We start from the raw sequence: 19,955 nt of genomic DNA, 5'->3' as shown, positions 1-19,955 counted from the left end.
CCGTATGTGTGACTTTTTAGGGGTGCGGTTGGCTCAGCTTTTCTTTTCATGTCCGAAAATACCACTGCACATATAGCTTAATTGATGGAGGAATATCTTGAAGCTGAAGGTGGCATAGTGGTTTGTGAGAGGCGCCACCGGTGGTTTCCCACATCTATGCACATCTATGCCATGGTACTTTGTGAAGAAGTACAGAATCTCTGTAAAAGCCAGAAAAGTGTAATATTTGGTTTGTGTCAATGTAGTGGTTTGTTCTGTTGTGTCTCTGGCTACTTGGCCGCAGGGCCATCCTAGTGGAAGCCCACGTTGCCCGCTACCACCACTAGCTGAGCCAGACTGCCAATCATACTCTGGCTGGCCTCCGTCAGGGTCGCCCGAACTTCCTGACAAGGATCAAGTTAAAAAAAAAAAAAGAAAAAAGATATGATTTTAGGATATAGACAAGTTGGGAAAAGTAGACAAGTTTTAAAGAGGGAAAAGAGAGGTCGGACTGATAAGTGAGGAGCTAGTCCGCCCTGAGTAAGGTGAAGTAGGGAGTGGGGTTGGGGAGTTAAAGTTACAGGGGGAAGGTGCCCCTGTCTAATCGCCATCTGGACTAGATGAAGGTATCCAACGACTGCCATGGCCAGCACGATCAGCAAGCTTAAATCCGATCGAGCATGTGTGGGACGCCCTTGGACACAACATTGCACGCCGACAGCCAACTCCTTGGTCACTTGGTGAGCTGAGGTCTGCACTGGTATAAAAATGTGATTTGTTGCCGCAGAATCTTATAAACACCCTTATATCAAGCATGGTACAGCGCTGTCAGGTCTGTTTAACCGTTGGAGGCAATCATACGGCGTACTGATGTCATGTGACTGTATTTTCGAGCATCGCATATCAACTTTTGTAAAATGACCGTTTTGGTATTTCTTATACAACCCCTATAAATGCCCCTTATACCTGTTCGAAGTTTCTCGCTGTCTCCTCAGTTCATTGTTATTCTATGGTACACCAACATACCAAATTTTGTCTCGCTTGATCGCAATCTGCACAAGTTACACCACGTTTTCTACGTGTTCTGTTAATTTTGTCGAGCTGTGTAAGTGTGTCAGTATGGAATGTTATAGTGTGCAGCAAATGACTAAAAAATTCAATATAGAGAAAGAAACAACTATTTTCAAAAAAACTGTGCAGCAGCAGTTGAAGAATCTGCGATTTGGTAATCGTCGCGCCTATATGAAAGTCGCTTCTTTCTATAAAAAATCGAAAGATTCGACAGGAATGGTGCTGCTAATACCAAGACTGGACTGTGGAACAATGGAAAAAGATCATATGATCTGACAAGTCCTAATTTACACTTTTTTTCACCAATGATATAGTGAAAATGTGGCGTGAACCTCATGAAACCATGCATCCAGAATGTTTTGTGTTCACTACTCAAGCGGTTGGAAGTGATATTATAATATGGGTGTATGCTCTCTTGGTAAGGATTGGATCCACTTATACCTTTAGAAGGTCGTGTTACCTCCAATGAATAACTTCCTGTTCTATCAGACGAACTTCACCCTGCAATGCTTCGTTTTTTACCTGAATTACGATGGATTCTTTCAAGACGATAACGCAACTATCCACCGTGCAAAAATTGTATCTGAATGGTTCGAGGAACATTCTTAAGGTTTCCAATATCTACTCTGGCGGCCTAATTCTTTATATCTGAATCCTATTGAGAATGTCTAGGATATGTTGGAAAGTGCAGTTTGGCTTCACAGTTCTCAACGGACCACAATACAGCAGCTGACAAATATCGAGATGGAAGAATGGTCAAATCTAGAGCTAGACTGCCTGAGATACCTACTGGAATCCATGCGATGAAGTGTATACAGGCTGCAATTCCGTCAAATGATGGCCCTACTAGATAATAGTAAATGAAGGTATCTAATTTTTTGGCCAGCGAGTGTAAAAGTACGTTTGTATCTAAAAAAACAATTGATGAAATTTTTAAGATCTGTAAAGTTACGTAATTTTAATTTCTGTTTGTGATGAAATTTTATGGGCGGGGTTGCAAGGAGCTATCTTAAATACTGTGGACATTTTCGTCAGGAAATTCAGTGCATCTTGGCTTATTAAATAATCAGAGCAGCTTCCAAAATGTTCCGAATGAAATGTAATTTTGTTCAAGATATCATTATTTGGTTCTCGCTTCTTTTTATATTAAACGCGCGATTATTAGATATTTACTGTAAGTCAACAGTCTTGCTTCAGTTTCCACAAAAAATATTTTCTTAATAATCAAAAGTGTAAGTTGAAAAACTTACCCCTTGCATTAATTTGCCAGCAGTCATTGGTCCAATAAATCCAGAACAGCAACCAACAGTGTATACAAATCCCGATATCGTCCCTAATGGTAAATGATATTGGAATTGTGTCGACCTTTGATAGATTAATTGCATAATATTATGGAAATTGGCTATGAACTGTTTACATGATGAAATAGTTGTCATTTTAACAATATAACTAAAGTTAGACTTACCTGCATAAGTTGGAGACAAATCCACGATTGCAGGTAAACTTCCTCCTGAATTAAAACCATAAAATCCTTGAGATAGAGTCAGTAGTCCCAACACCAACTTCCGGTCACAGCCAACAGACGGTATGATAGCTAAACAAATCGCTGGACCTATAGAGGCTGAATGATAGGTAAAAAACAGATGCCGTGTCTTTATTTACAGTTTGTCAAATTATGTGTATTAGCATTATTACATATTAAATTGGAATTTAATATTCAGAAATATAATAGTTATTAGATTTCTCAATGTGATATCTGTTGAAAAACATTTTTAATTCCCTCGCTAGATCTGAAGGTACTTAATAAAAGAAACATGAGATGCATTTTCCGTAGTTTTTTTTTTTTTAATTGAGAGATTTATATTGTGAATCTCTCATATAAATATGTGTTCTGAAAAAGGTTGAATACCAGGGGCATTTCAAAAGTTCTTAGCTTTAGTATGAAGTACTTATTTGAGGAGCTTCGTAGCATGTTACTTTTCAACATAGTCCCCTTTGGAGTCAATACACTTTTTCCAACAACGCTGCAGCGTGTTGATTCCATTGGTGAAGAAAGCTTTCTCTTGGGACTCCAGAAATGTATCCATTGCAGTAATGACGTCACCGTCGGTGGGGAAATGGACGCCACCAAGGTATTTTTTCAAATTAGGAAATAGGTGAAAATCCGATGGTGCTAGATCTGATGAAAATGGGGATGGTCCAAGATTTCAAAGCCACACTCATATAGTACAGCCATGGTGGTGACAGACTTGTGAACAGGCATGTTGTCCTGGTGGAACAAGACTCATTGCTGAGTTTTCCTCGGCGTTAGTCTTTGACGTTTTCACGCAAACACCTCACAAGGTCTGAATAATATTCTCTTGTGACTGTCTGGCCTTTCTGTAGATAATCTATTAGCAACACCCCATCAGCATCCCAACAAAAAAAAAAAAAAAACAATGCCATCACCTTACCAGCAGAAGGAATAGACTTGGTTACTTTGGAAGGGGTGGAAGAGCTGTGTTTCCACGGTTTGGACTGCTCCTTTTTCTCTAGTTGAAAGCGATAGGCATACGTCTCTTCCATGGTTACAAACCTTGCAGGGAAATTTGTTGGATTTGCTTGAAAACGATATTCACTTGATTCAACAACTCTTGTTCGTTTTTGATTTTCTGTCAACTATTTGGGACACATCGTGCTGATACCTTTTTCATAGAGAGAACCTCTATTATTATGTGGTAAACACGTTCAGATGAGATTCTCAAGACGCTAGTAGCGAACTGTCACTCGTCGATTCGTCGATCACTCATTACCAGATCATACACACTGTCAACGACTTCTGACGTGATGGACGTTGCAGATTTTCCACAGCGTAGGTCACCTTCCAGGCTCCCTTCCTCCCTCCTTTATATTCTTCTCACTTCTGAACCGTGGAACAGCAGGGCATCCTCCCCAATTTTGTAACAATATCCTAAATGATCCAGCCTTTGGTTAATCCCTTCCCCCCCCCCAAATATTGGCTGAATATTGTTGACTTCAGGATTTGTAAAAAACTGACTTTACTGATACTGCATGAAACTTGGTGGGTTGCTATTTGAAGTGTTATACATTAAATATAGAAATGTTTAAGACTGTACCACTACCATTTCATACAAAGGCCATGAACGTTTCAGAATCCTCTCGTAGTTATTTCAGATATTAATTATCACTTAACTAGGACTGCAAGTTGGTCCAGGGCCCCACAATCGCGGTGGGAACCCAGTTGTTGGAGAGGGTTTTAGGGACATCAGCGATTTAGTTCATATTGCTCTGTTTTATATATTATATGTGCAACTGTGTGCTCACCGGCTGATTGGGGATTCAAGACCAACACGATTATTGTAAGGAGTAAAGCTTTTTGCTTTTAATATTTACACTCCCGCCTAAAAGTTTGGAATCACAGCGTATGACAACAGTTTTCGTTAATTTTTTTGAAATTAGCTATGATAATATAAGGTTTAATATATAAAAAAAAACCTACAAAGTACTTTAAGACTTTTTATTAATCATTGAAAATTTTACAGAAAAAAATATTGAAATGATTAATTGAAAATGATTTTTCATCAAAATATTCTCCACGAGATTTTATCATTGCCTTACACAGACGTGGCAATTTCCTTTATAATAGTGTCTTGACTAACATTATTCCAAGCGATCTGCAAGGTTTCCGATGTATTTTGTGAAGATAGGAAGACTTCGCCGACTTTACGGCATAGATGATCCCATAAAAGCTCTGTTGCTTTAAGTCAGGCAAATGGGGTGGCCACACCATAATTTTCAATGCCCACTTCTGATTTTTAGTTGCTAGAAAGTCCCTGCACAGCTTAGTGCTGTGCTTCTGGCCATTGTCTTATTGTAATATATAATTTCTTCCACAAAGTCGAAGTCCAGAGGATATTGCATTATGTCCAAGGATGATTTTATAGCCTTCTTTTCATAAATTTCCTCCGATTCTCACGATGTCACTCACTCCAGAAAAACAGAAGCAACCGCAGATCATAATGAAACCACCACCATGCTTGACTGTAGGCAGTAAAGAATGTGGCACCATTTATTTTCAGTAGATTGTCTCCCATAAACTCTTCGCTTGCAGCCAAAAATTTCAAATCTGGATTCATCCGTCCACAGTACGTTTTTCCACTCTTCAGTTATTGTATGTAGTAGTAGTAGTAGTAGTATTAGTAGTATGTGATGCAAGAAAGCAAGAGGGGATTTAGAGGGGATTGATTTTTACAAAACAATCCCCTCTAAATATTTGTCCAGTTCCTCCGTAAATTTATTTAACCTATCAACTTCCACAACGACAGATGGAAGTTTATTCCAGCAATTAACCACCCGCTGGCGAATGGGGGCTCTTAGCATGTTGATGGCTCTTAGCCCAACCCAGCAGTTTCTTTCAATTTTTCGGTTTTAATAAGGATTTTCAGATTGCTACACGACCATGAAGTTCTGCTTGTTTAAGACTAAGTTTTATAATGTACACGAGAGTTTCTCTGTTCCTGTCGAACTCAGCTTGGATTTCAGGTGCAGTAAGTTGTTGAATGCGTTTAAAAATCAGTGTTATGGTCTTATACTCCCGATACTTCTTATAGAATTATTTTCTTTATACAGAGTTATAATAGCCCTTCTTTTTTTCAACACTAAGTTCTTTATTTCTTGCCATGTTTATCACGAAACATACGAAACTTACCCTAAACTCTTTCTGAATGAACGGGCGTTCATTTCTATAAGTTACAGCTCTTACTGCTCAGTTTATATCATTGCAAAACACTCTAGAATCATTTACAATCTTCTATAATATCAGAAGTCGTCTACACCTTTCTGGAATATTCTCGAATATTCTAAAAATTTCTCAAATATTATTTAAGTTTTTCGTTTTTATAAGTAATATAAAATATTTTTATAAACATTGGTAAACAAGTCGGTCCTATTTCAATAAAAACTTTGAAAATTAAGAAAAATTAAATGTGATTCCACACTTTTAGACGGTAGTGTACGTGTGCCATAACCCAGGAATTCTGTTACTAAAAGTTTGGAGCCCCTGGGAGAGATCGACTAACTACCATTGCGTGAGAGAGAGAGAGAGAGAGAGAGAGAGGGGAAAAAAGTTTCTCCTATCCTGATGAGAACAGAACCCGGGCCTTTCCTCCACCATACGGAAGAGGTGTGATAGCAGTCACTGTGCTAGCTGAGAATGCCTCCTAACATTAAGACTTTCATCCCATTTCGACTGATAATGAAACCAATCGTAGACACCCCATTGCATCTCTGTATCTGAGAGGAATTGGTATCCCTTCAATGCTGTTTCTAGATCCAAGAGATGGAAATCGCATGCGAAGAAATTTAGAATAAATGAAATATCTTCAGCAACACCTCCCATCATTAGTTTCACGACATTTGTGCCCAGAAGATACTGCCTTTCTTAGTGAGGAGAAAAAGCTAACCGTCAACCCTCATGGAATCGCAGATACACCACTCCACTACTGTCTTTGCAATGCATAGCCTGCATTCTTGCCCTCGTCGGTAGCCTGGTTGGTAGGATCGTCGTCCTCCCCACACTGATTGGAAAAGACCTGAGTTCGAGTTCCGTTGAAGATAGGAGGTATTTTTATGGACCTTTTCAACAACGTGGCTGATTTAGTCGGTCTCAGGCGAGGGTAGAATGGGTTTCTCTCCATGAAACTCGGGGTTTTCGTCCAGCGAAACAGAAAATCTACCTCAGAACACACGCAATTTAGAGACGCGCAGTTTAGCTGATGCTCCTAAAAACCCTACTACTACAACTTGCATTTTGCGATGAATCTCCACTGGCTGACGGCCTTCCTCATCCAAAAACGATAACAGCGACATGCTGGTCCTGTTTGTTCGGCACTGAAAACTGGCACGTCACAAAACAGTAATGGAGAACACCTCTCAAACTATCATATGACTGACTGAAACTATGGTCAAGGACTATGAATGAAAATAGCTTAGAAGATTAAGTTTTCCGGATTAAGGGCTGTAGTGCGGAAACAAACGTTACTAACGTCACAGCGTTATTATGTCATAAATGTCAGATGCGAAATTTTCCATTAAAAGTTGGTAATAATTTAAACAAGCAGGAAGAAAGGACGAGAAGAGAATGATGTTGAAATAAAACGAAATAAAATAATTTAAGCGAAGGTAAAAGTAATGATAAACAAAATAAAAAATTAAAAAAATGACATGAAAGATGGCAGTGTAATTTAGATGGTGGAATTCAGGAAACCTTGCTATCTCGTCTGTGACAGACTAACTCAATCACAGTGCGAAAAAGGCTTTCCACACAGTGTGGGAAAGATGGTGATTATAATCACTATTCCACCCCGAGTACGCATATATTACATGAGGGGGACTTGATTTTTATAACAGAGTATTATCAAAAGAATGCATTAATACAAAATCAGTTTTTACCATAACAACCTGACTGTTCAGCAAATTACAAAATAGGATTTTATTATACCAAAAGTAATGCCCAGTATCAGCACCATACACTCAGTGGTCACTGAATTGTGACCACCCCCATCCATAATGGACTATGCTCGTAGTATAAACACCAAAACAGCTTTGTATTTGCATCTGGTCGTGCAAGTCAAAGTGATAAAGTAGCAGTTATGGGACGTAGTAAAGATATCACGGAGTTTCAAAAGAGCATGATTGTGAGTTCGTGCGTCGGATGCTTCCATATCCGAAACGGAAGGTCTTATCGGTTGCTCGCGTCTCACTGTGGTTAAAGTGTAAAAAGAACGGTGTCAAACGGGTCAAACTCTCGCTGACAGAATGTAAAGGGTTACGCAATGGATGTTAGTGGTAAGCCAAGAGTGCAGCGAGTTGAATGGTGAATAGCAAGAGTGAATGGCAGATCACTGTGCGACAGCTGACATCACAATACAATATGGGAAATTCAAACCTCCAAATGGCGATGCGCCACACACTAAGACGTAGGAGTTTCCACAGCAGACGACCTAAGAGACATCCTCTCCTCACTGCTGATCATCGTCAATAGCGAATGCTGTAGTGTCTGCAACGCGCCGGTTAGACAGTAGAGGACTGGAAATGAGTGTACTGGTCGAATGAATCCAAATACCTGGTCCAACACGTCGACAGACGCCTTCGTGTGTGGCACAAGCAACACGAGTCCTTGGATCCATCATGCGTGGTGGCCACTGACCAGGCAAGTGGCGGCGGTTGCTTAACATGGGACATGTTTTACTGACAAGAAGTAGAGCTCCTGGTGTGTATGGACCAACGATAATGTGCTGTGCCATGGGACCCGCATTGTCCACTAGTGATTTGAGTGGAGATATTCATTTTGGTTGGCCTGGGAAACTGCGGAAAGCCTTGCACGCAGCATGACTGCAGTTCGCAGATCCCCACGGACGTCTTCAGACATTTAGTAGAATCAATGCCTAGAATAATAGCGGTTGTTATTCGTGCGAACTGTGACCCAACACCGTATTAGGTAGGTGGCCATAATTCAGTGATCACTGAGTGTATGTTAAAAATTTAGAATCATCATTTAGCATATAAATACAGCAACATTAGTGCCAGGTTTCTTACCTATAAATTCAAACAGTTTCCTAATGAGTGTGATATTAAGATTACATCTGGAACGTAGTAAATCAGATAGATAGCCTCCAAGAATCATTCCGAAACTTTGCGACGTAAATATGATGGCATTAGCAATTCCATTCTGTGAAATTTAAAAAAAAATAAATAAAAAAATAGAATGAATTTAATAAATATTGAAAAACCTCTACCGGAAAAGTCAATAAAATGATCTCTCCAATGCAGAAATACAATGTGGTTTAAAGGTTGTCAAGCCTATATAGTTGCATTTATCTCTGGTTATACTTTCGGGAACAACATACAATTTTGGTTGGCATGCAGATTGGAAGCTTAACGACAGTTGGCAACACACACACATCATACGGATGTGAAGTCACTCGTGTGCATTGAAAGGACAGAATTCATGGGATACCTGGTTCCCTGGGCAACGCGACTCTGTTGCCCCTCTCGCTAGTGGACGAACCCACTGCCTGGCAGGTATATAGGTACACTGCATCACTGCATTCACGTATATGGCAATTCGATGTCAGTATGGATAAACGTCATAAGTTAAATACGCATAAGTATGAATTAACTACCTTTTATTGTATCCTCACGATCCTTCCGTTTCATAAAATTTTCCATTTCCGGTCTTGAGAAGCACATCATCTTCAGGTAGGAGATATCGAATCGATAATCGAGACATCCTGGCAGTAAACTCTTCACGTGTTTGGCTAGCAATTAGTGGCATAGTGGTAGTACTTCACTTGTAGTTTAGAGGCCAATAATAATGATAATAAAGGAGTGCGATTAACCCAATGGAAATCATGAGGATAAAAAATCGCGAAAGTTGTTTCACTGGAACTACTTCCCCAAGATCGACGTTATGGCTGTGGTGCCATCTGGGGTCACTCCCAATAATTACGACCCACCGCTGGATACAAAAAGCCAAAACTGAACAGGTCTACTTCTATAGCTGGATGAAGATAAAAAGTAAAATTATAGAACGTACTGCGAGTGAGCCGCAGGCTAAAGTCACTCGCTTTCAGGCCTTACACAGAGTGGTCTGTTCGAAAAGTCGGAGACAGCCTTCCTGGGAAGACAATGGAGCAAGTGGCATATTTCTCCCCCTATATGGCTACCGCAAGGGAAATGCAAGACCATCTAGCCCAAACAACTGAAAGTGCTTCTGCGCTAGTGACTGCCCAGAAAGGAAGAAAAGCCACAACATGAAGTGAAGCAGCGAAATAGATAGGTTCATCATGCGAGAAAAGAACAAAGTCACCAGGTTAGAGACCGATATGACAGTCTACGGGATGAAACTATACACCAATAATTGTAAAGGTACCCAGACTGTTCAGGAACAGCAAATAGCAGATCAGAGACGGAGCATCGTCATGAAGAACCTGATAGCTCCTGCAATCTTGGAAAAAAATCAAGCAAGATATGAGTTATCAACTACAAAGAACTACCAATATGGACACAACTGAACCAAAACTGGAGGGGGAACACCCAGTACAAGAAATACAACCGAGACCAGCCAAAGTGAAAACAGACGAGGTCACAATATCCAGAATAGAAAAAAAAAAAAAAAAAAAAAAACCTATTATATTTAAGCCACCCGAATAATTAAATTCATCTGCCGTGTTGTCTTATGTCTGTTAATTGCGTGTGTTCTATGGTCAATTTGTCTGTTTGCTGGACGAAAAACCCCAGTTTTGGGGGGAAAACCTTGCTATCTACGCCTGAGACCGACTAACTCAGCCACGGAGTGAAAAAAGCCCATTAAAATTCTTCACGTCATCGACGGGATTCGAACCAGGGCCTTTTCCACCCGGTGTGGGGAGGACGGTGATGATACCACTGTGCTACCGCGCACACATCCAGAATAGAAGAAGAAGATTGAAGAAGTACCTGCCGAATTCGAGCGAATCGACCCCACAAAGACCCAAGGAAATGCTGTAGCAAGCCACAAGCCGCCTCAAGCGGCGAATAATACCGGATTACCTTAAAAACAACGAGGTAACATAGATGCCATCCGCTGTAGTAGCCACCAGAATGAACGGAAGAGAAACCAGAGAACGATAGAAAACAAAATGCAAAGACAAGGAACTCCAGCTGGTAAAGAAGGCTATAGGAGAAGATAGAAGAGCTAAGAATGAAGATAGGCGAACTGAACCAGTACCAACGGTGTAAAAGAAGTAAGAAGCGGATCAGAAAAGTGGAGACTACCTTTACGAAAGACAACATCCACAGCAAACACGACACCTATAATCAGAGCAGCGAAGAATATCTGGACACCCTCAAGCAGAATCTCCTTTCACTCAGCAAACAATTCGCCAATACAGGGAGAGTGCTCAGAGAAAAACAAACAATCGGATATTTGATGAATACTAGAGAGCCTCTACAGGAATGTTGGACAAGAGGAGGGCAACGAATCCTCCACCCGACCAGAAGGCGATCGCGGAGTTCTTGGGCAAACTATGGAGCAGCGAAGTTAGCCACAACGGCCGTGCCGTTGTGGCTAACTTCGCTGGAGATCTTGGTTTCTTCCGTTCTAGGTCATGGTTCCTGCTTAGAAACAAACATAATGAACTGTAGGACCACATCAAGGTCGAGAAGATCGAAATCAGACCACTCCCCATCAGAAGAAGAATCTTCCAGGGAAATTCCCAGAGTCCATTATGTTTCTGTCTAACACTGTATGCAACAGCCACTGCTGATCACCAAAGGGTTCAGCACTGTGATCAGGATGCAGTTTGGCCTAGACAAATGCAAGAGCTACAGATTGCGTCAGGGAAATTCAGTTAGTCGAAATCACCAGTTGAAAACCGGTGAAGAGATTGAAGTCATGACAAGAGGGAGACACCTACAAATATCTAGGGATGATACAGGTTCATCAGTTAGAACACAAGGAGAACAAGGCCTGCCTGGCTGAGAAATACCGTCAGAAACTGAGGAGCCTGCTAAAAACAAAGTTGAATGGCGACAACGTTGTCAGAGCCACAAACTCCTACGCAGTCTCACTCCTAACGTACTCTGGATTATAGATTAGACCAACATCGAGTTGGAGGAGATTATGAAATCCACCAGGATAGTGACGATCAAGACCAGATCGTCATTATCCTGGTCTTGGTCATGATGAGAGAGATGAAGGCCGCCATTTAACAACAGAAGGCGATTAAGTACTTGAGGAATTACTTGCAGGAAAACACAACACCAATCTACCAAGCCATAAAGAAGCTAGACAAACTACAATGTGACCCCATTCACACCGACAGGAGAAACAAAGACAGAAAGATAGGTGAAGGAGGTGAGGCACTCCACGGCAGACACTACAGTGACCTCCATCCAGACTACATAGATAAGATGACTTGCAACGGATGGCTCTCTAGCAGGATGCTTTTCCCAGAGACATAGTGGTGCCCAACACCAGCAACCTCCAGAAAATCAACAAGGAAAAGATCAAGTAGTACCAGACCTTGGACAGGAAGTCAAAGAGATGTGGCGTATGCAACAAATAAGAACCATCCCGATCACTGTATCAACCACCAAAAAGCTTATATAAAAACGTAGTAGCAATAGGCCGGTCTTCCCAGAGAGAACTCCTACAAGGAACTCCAGAAAGCCACGATTCTGAACACCTGTAGAGACAGTTCCTCAACTAATAATAGTAACCGGACATAACCAACTCACGCATCTGATGCTAGTTCCAGTCGCAGGATTGCGGAAGAAAACCATAAGGGAAAGAAATAATAATAATATAATAATAAAGGGAGCGCGATGGCCCAGTGGTTATGACACTGGACTACCAGCCTGATGGACTCGGGTTCGAATCCCGCATTGGTGGAAGCGAACGCGTTTCTATTACACTGGGAGACCGATATAATAATAAAATGATTAAGCTTCCCTTCCCCATTGAGCTTATCTTCCCCAAAGTTGGAGTGACGGCTAACGCCATCTGGTGTCACTCGCGAGAACTAAAATAAATAAATAAATAAATAAACAAACCACTGGACATAAGCTGAAGCTAAACAAGTCCACCTCCATAGATGGATGATGTCACAGAGAAATATTATTCATACTTTATCGAGTGTGGCGCACGATAAAGTCACTTGCGTTCAGTTCTTGCCACCATACTCAACAGTAGCAAGTACGGATATAACCTCAAAGAAGGAAGGAAGAACCTGTACACCCACCTGATGTACATGGATGACATAAAGCTCTACGCGAGAACCGAGAAGCATCTCCAGCAACTACTCCAGACCATCAAAGAATTCAGCAATGATATTAGGATGGAATTTGGTCTAGACAAATGCAAGACCCACGGAAAATTAGTCAACAGAAACTACCAGCTGCAGACTGGTAAAGAGATCAAAGCTATGACAGAAGGAGAGACCTACGAATACCTAGGGACGATGCAAGCTGAGTAGTTAGAACACAATGAAATCAAGAAGTGCCGGACCAAAAAATATCATCAGAGACTCAGAAGCCTGTTGAAAGCAAAATTGAACGGAGGGAACACAGTTAAAGCCATAAACACCCATGCAGCTCCAGTACTAACATACTTCGGGGTCATAGATTGGACTAACACCAAGCTAGAAGATATCATGCGAAAGCAAGGACAATGATGACCAAGAGTCGCCAAAACCACCCGAAGTCAGCAGTGGAGAGAATAACAATACCTCGGAAAGAGGGAGGAAGGGGCCTGATAGACCTGATAGAACAACAGAAAACAGCGATAATTAACCTGAAGGAATACTTCGAGAACAACACAGCACCACTCCACCAGGCCATAAGGAAGATAGATAAGTGGTATACCCCACTCAACCTAAGCGAGGAAACCCTTCCTGCCCAGACGGTACAAGAAACTAAGTTAGAAAGATGGACAAATGCAAGACCCACGGAGAAAATTGATCCGTGGGTCTTGCATGAATCCACGAGACTGAAGAATTCATGCTGGCCATCCAAGACCAGGTAATCAGCACCAGAAACTATAGAAAATACATCGCAAAGGAGCCCGGAATGTCAGATGACACATGTCGACGATGCCACCTGGCCCTGAGGCCAGGTGGCAAACGATCCAACACATCACCGCGGGGTGCAAGGTGATCACCCAGACTGAGTACACTCATAGACACGACCAGGTAGCCAGGATAATACATCAGAAGCTAGCTAGGAAATACCAGTTGACCAAAGAAAGTGTACCATACTACAAGTACGAACCCCAGACAGTACTAGAGACCCGAACCCACAAGCTGTACTGGGACTGCGCCATAATAACGGATAGGACCATCCCGCACAACAGACCGGGCATAACCCTTGTGGACAAGATGGAAAAGGCTACCTACCTGATTGACATAGGGATGCCGAACACTAGCAATGTCCAGAAAACCCATGAGGTTTTCTGGACCTGAGAAATGAGGAGACAAGGAGATGTGGCATATGGAAGAAGTATCAACCATCCCAATCATCGTGTCGCAATCCTGAACACCTGTAGGATAGTCACCGGCAATAACACCAGACATTACAACCACCCTGTGTACTTGGTAGCAGTACCCGTCACGGAATGGAATCCCCCAATCAGGGAGAAATAATATAAGAGCAACAATAATAATAATAATAATAATAATAATAATAATAATAAAGAAACTGTCATCTTAGGACCACCTGAGAATTAACTCATCTACCCATGTGTAGTACGTTTGTAAGTTGTGTTTTCTGGTTGGTTTGCCTGTTTTGACGGACGAAAAACCGGGTGAAAGGGGAAACTTTGAATCCTTGCCTGAGACCGACTAACTCAGACAAGGAGCGAAAAAAAAAAAAGTCAATAAAAGTTCCTCGCGCCATTGACGGGAAATCTAACAGGACTTTTTCTACCAGGTGTGGGAAGGATGGTAATTATAACCACTGTCTAGCTGCGAAGACATCAGCCAATAAGCCTTTTGTTGGAAGACGTTGCATAGCCATTTTGAGTAGTCGAGATTCAGCAAACTGCTTCGAACTAACTGGTCTGGAATTTGCTGGAATAATTTATGAATATTCTCCTACAATTTCAATGGACTTGGTGACTTCATTTACCTCTAACGTGCAACAAACAATTATTTCAATAATTGTGCTGAACTTGAATCTATGCATTCGTAAAGGACACAAAACACTCTTGTTATAATTTTAATTTTTATGATGAATGAAAATTATAATTAAACACACTTTTTTACCCATACCCCTTTCAAAAGTATAAATTATTTCAATTATTTTTTTCACAAAAAAATCCAATGAATATTCGTAAAACAATTTATTTTTTATAGGCAAGTGGAAAGTTTTAACCCTAAGCTATAAAACTAAAATTTTAAACATAAATACAATTTATTTTGTGCTCTATTAAGTTAATTGCTGAATAAACACTTCCATTACCTGTTTCATATTAAAGTACAGAGCCTTCTCCATAAACGAAGGAAGTTCAGCAATAAGAGTAAAATATCCCCAGAAACCAGCAAATCTAGTTATAGCCGCAGCCCACACTGGTACTGAAGTCAAGATCTTCCTCCATGGAGTCGGAGGACGCTAAAAGAAATTTGAAATTAAACTGAAAGAAATTTTATGATTTATAACTGTAATTTTTAAAAGAAATAAAACTATAAATATTGATTAGACCTGACAGAGGGTGAGATCTACGGATATACCCTTAAAGATATGAGATAATAAGGGGGTAATAATGATTTGAGTTGTTTATAATTTGTTCAAAAGCAATTATGGCCAGTAGGTATCAACTTGGAATGAGCTGTCAATGGAATGAGACTATCACCTATCAAAGGAATGAGCTTGAATTCAAAGAAATATAAGCATTTGCCATATAGTGTGTAAGGAAGCCACAGACTGTTCTTCCTTTCTCAAGAAGGCAACTTAACTATTCAGTTGACCTTTGAATTTCTTCAGACTGTCAGCCTCAATTATCTGCGAAGGCTACTTCTTATTCTGCAATTTGAATTCATGCACTAACTCTTGTTCATTCTTGTTCATTTTACTATTCCTTCTCAGAGCCTTATAAACCTCAATCAGGTCCGTTCAAACCAGATTTACTATATTTTGCTGTTTGAGCAAAATCTTTTCAAGCATCCAATCGTCTTAGTTTTTCTCGTCAAGTATAGAGCGTGGAACAAATTCGGACAAATTTTTCTTTTTCTCAAGTTTGTGATAATTATGGACCTTATAGATTCCTTATTCACATTTAAGACATTTGCTAATATTCTCAGTAGTTACTTGTTAGTAAATAGTGCACATTGTCCACCAATTCGGTCGTCCGCTTTAAGAATCGTCTGCTACATCCTCTCTGTCTTCTGTAAAACTCTTAAAAAATCGAAATGATTGTGCTCTGGACCTCATCCCGCCATCGAAATGATTTTGCTCTGGACAGAGCCTCATCCCAATAAGCTGTTTCAGTGAGACTTTTCCCAAGTTTTACATAAAACTTGAACTGAAGTCTTTTCCACACAGTATGGGGAGGAACACAATCCTACCAACTGTGCTACCCACAAGATCATTACGCCTTTAGCCACTGTGAGTGAATTGCGAATATGCGTTTATCATTAGAAGAGATATTAAAAATAACTGAAAATTAAAATTTGTAAACGAAAAGTGTCACAGTTATGTGTAATCTTTATTAAAATAATTTTAATAATTCCTTACCTCTTTTGGTGGCTCTCTCGTTAGTTTTAAGTAGATGAGTTCCTTTCTCGAGATCCTAGGATGCCTGCTAGGACTACTGTACACTAATAATATCCAGAAGATGAACCATCCGCAACCAAGACTACCTACATAGCCGGTAAATGATATACATGTGAATATTTGAAGCTAAACGATATTAGTTGTCCTCACTAATACAAGAATGACTTATACTATGAATTAGCGAACTCACCAAAGATATAAAAGACTGAAGGCCAACCTCCATGAAAACCAAATTCGCAAAGGAGGGCAGTAGCTGGCATTCCAATAATTGTACCCAGATTAGCACCGATCGATGCTATGGCTATCGATAGACTGCGTTCGTTTAGTGGCGTCCATCTGGAGAACATTGCATACATGGCTGGATACGTTATTCCCTAGAAAGAAAGGGATTTAGGGTGAAACAGAATTCACTCGTAAGACGTGTTATAAGAGCACACATTATTTCAAAGTTTCTGTAAAAGATTCGTCCCATTTTTTGAAAAGACTCGAATTCGAGTCCCGTCGATGAAGGGAGGAATTTTTTTGAGCCTTTTTCACAACGTGGCTGAGTTAGTCGGTCTCAGGCGAGGGTAGCATGGTTTTTTCTCCCGGAAACTTGGGTTTTTTTGTCCAGTAAACAGAAAATTGAGACGTATGCCAATTTACTGAGCAGAGATACAGTTTACCGAGAAGTAAATTAGTGAAAACAAACTGTTCAAATTAATTTTTAAATAAACTTACATTTGACCCACCTAACTTAAAGAATCAGCAAATCCATCAATGATTATTATTAAAACTATTTATTAGAGTCACCCGGAAAGTTATTTCATCTGCTCATGTGTATTGTGTCTGTAAATTGCGTGTGTTCTCTGGTCTATTTGCTTGCTTTGCTGGATGAAAAACCTCAGGTTCTGGGAAAAGAAAACCTTGCTATCTATGCCTCAGGACGACTAACTCAACCACAGAGTGAAAAAAGCCCATAAGTTCCTCGTATCATCGACGGGATTCGAACCCGAGCCTTTTTCACCCGATGTGTGGAGGACGGTGACTATACCACTGTGGTACCCGCGCAGACATCATTATTAGTATTATAATGGAAAAATGATGCAAGGAAGCAAGTTTTTTTTTCTGAATAAGGAAAAAACATTCATACCATCCCCGTCCTTGAGAAGTACCTGTCCAATTTCGCATTGAACTTACCAAACCAATAACCTGGACTAAATGTGGCAAGCAGTTCATTCCAATGAGCTACAACACACTGCTGGAAAGTAAACTTCATGAGATCTAGCCTAGGTTGTTCTTCTCTGAACTCTTTCTAGAACTTCCATGTCTTTTTTCAAGTGTGACCTCTAAACCTGAACACAGTATTCTAATTGCGGTCCCACCATCGTCTTATACACTACCTTAGTTTTTTTTCTACTTATCTAAAACACTATACTTAGTAGTTACAAAATACAGCCACCAGGAGATTTTTAAGCCGAAACTAATACTGAGAAAACTTCTTTTTTTTTTTTTTTAAATATCCTATACATTCATGAGCGTATAGGATATTTTTAAAAATATCCTATATACTCATGAGCCAAAACATTGTGACTATCTACCTAATGGCCTGTTGAGTCGCCTTTCTCTGTGATAACCGCTTATATTCAGCGTGACATCGATTCCACGAGGATGCGGAAAGGTGTCCTCAGGTATCATGGACCATCTGGACAGAAGGACGTCCTGGAATTCGGCAACGGAGTGAGGCACTGGCGTGGAGTGGTGAATGCTGTGTTCGACTGCATCCTACATTCTTAATGGAATTGATGTCGGGGGGTGGATTTGTCGGTCAGGGGAGCAGACGAAATGCTTTGACATGATCCTCGAAGTAATCCCGCATAATGTTAGCCTTATAACACTGGGCGTTGTCTTGTTGAAAGAGTCCAATGCTGTCTGAATAAATGGTCACCATATAGGATAAAACTTGGTCTGAAACAATGCTGTAGTAGGATCTGGCAGTAAGGATGGAGATGATGGAACCCAGTGGTGTCCATGAAAACATCCCCCAAACCATGACAGCACCGCTCGGCCTGTTTTCGATCAACCGTGCAGTCTGGTTGCAGCTATTCAACTGCTCACCGTCGAATATGCACTCATTATCAGCATGATGGAACCTGAATTTTGATTCATCAGACCAGGAGACTATTTTCCAGTCGTCCAACGAATAGGAACGGTGCTCCAGTGTTCACTACAGGCGGAGGTGTCGATGACAGTCGGTCAACGTGGCATATGAACAGGTCGTCTACTCCATAGGCCTATCCACAAGAGCGTCCGCTGGATGGTGTGCTCGGAAACGTTTCTCTGTGCACTGCGACTTGGTTGTAGTTTACTCTTAATTGAGGAATTGTGGACAGTCTGGTTGTCCTGGAAGGCTTGTGCCAACCGCCGTTCACCTCGACTGTCAACCAGTGGTAGTCTCCCCGTAGCAGCATATTGGGTGGTTGTGTGTCCCTCTTCGGACCATTCCCGCCACACTTTCACTACGACGGCCTTCGAAGAGCTGACAATGCCTGCATTTGCTGAGATGCTGAGATTCCCAATTAATCATACAAAGTCTGCACGAACTCCATCAGGTTCTTCCCTTTCCCCATTGCACTGACCTCATACTGCCGAACTGAAAGGCACTGCCCGTTCCATCACTATATATGTTTTACCGGTCGGTGACAAGACTCCTAGGCGGGATGGGATGCGTCCAACTGTAAACGAATTGCTTACGAAAATGATATATCAGTCGGATCATGTCATTCCATTTTTACGAAAATTAACGCCGGCAGCAGTTGGCTTCCGATTTGTCTGAACATGCGACTAATGACGAGACATTTTTTAAATGTATCATAACTGGAGTTGAAACATAGGTTTGAAGGCATGATTCCGAATCCAGATAGCAGTCATCGCGTGGAAGACTCCTTTCCTCTGACCCCCCCCCCCCAAAAAAGCATAAAAAGTGTACAATAAAACGAAGGCCACGTTGCTCCCATTTTTTTGACTGAGGGTGTTTTCCACCACGAATACGCACCATATAATAAATAAAATTGATAAAGAAAACTCCAATTAATAAATATTTCCACGTTGAAGTTCTGAGACCCTATCGTGATGCAATTGAAACAAAAGACCGGAAAAGTGGAACTCCAAAGACTTTACTTCGCCACGACAATGCGCCATCGCATTCGTCGCTAACTGTATAGAGTTTTTTTTTTGGCCAAACCCAGAATTGCCCAAGTACAGTAGGCCTCATTATTAACCATATAGTTGTTTTTTTTTTTTTTTTCTTTTTGTTAATTAGACTAAAAACAAATTGGATTGTTTATTAAAGAAAATTTTCGTGATCTTACCTCGCCTAATCCTTTCAACACTCGAATTATGATTAGTGCCCAGATATGGAACCAAGCTGCAGCAGGAATAAGGAGAGTAAAAGCAGATGTAGTGAAAACGCCAATTCCAAATAACCATTTTCCTCCATATCTTTCTGCCATCCAGCCTCCTGGAAGTTGAGTGATAACATAACCATAATAAAAGGCTCCAAGTATGATACCTTGAGTGTATGTATCCCATGAGAAATCCCCATCCTGGAAAAAAAT

The 19,955-nt window shown here is 40.8% G+C and overlaps 1 protein-coding gene across 1 annotated transcript in view; it reads right to left on the bottom strand.

Moving 5' to 3' along the window:
• LOC150077830 (sialin-like) overlaps window positions 1–19,955 on the bottom strand; it is a 60,933-nt gene that overhangs the window by 9,161 nt on the left and 31,817 nt on the right. Inside the window, exons 3-9 of the mRNA XM_090384377.1 lie at window positions 19,710–19,943; window positions 16,550–16,733; window positions 16,321–16,445; window positions 15,049–15,198; window positions 8,647–8,779; window positions 2,516–2,671; window positions 1,841–1,959 (exon numbers count right to left, since the gene is read on the bottom strand). Of these exons, the coding sequence (XP_090240503.1) occupies window positions 1,841–1,959; window positions 2,516–2,671; window positions 8,647–8,779; window positions 15,049–15,198; window positions 16,321–16,445; window positions 16,550–16,733; window positions 19,710–19,943 (1,101 nt within the window). The remainder of the gene's footprint in view (window positions 1–1,840; window positions 1,960–2,515; window positions 2,672–8,646; window positions 8,780–15,048; window positions 15,199–16,320; window positions 16,446–16,549; window positions 16,734–19,709; window positions 19,944–19,955) is intronic.

This window comes from Mastigoproctus giganteus, chromosome 11 (assembly GCF_048544385.1).
Source record: "Mastigoproctus giganteus isolate SK-2022 chromosome 11, ASM4854438v1, whole genome shotgun sequence".
Classification (NCBI taxonomy): Eukaryota; Metazoa; Arthropoda; class Arachnida; order Uropygi; family Thelyphonidae; genus Mastigoproctus; species Mastigoproctus giganteus.
Note: the sequence above shows the minus strand (reverse complement) of the source record. Positions and strands in the feature narration are given on the sequence as shown.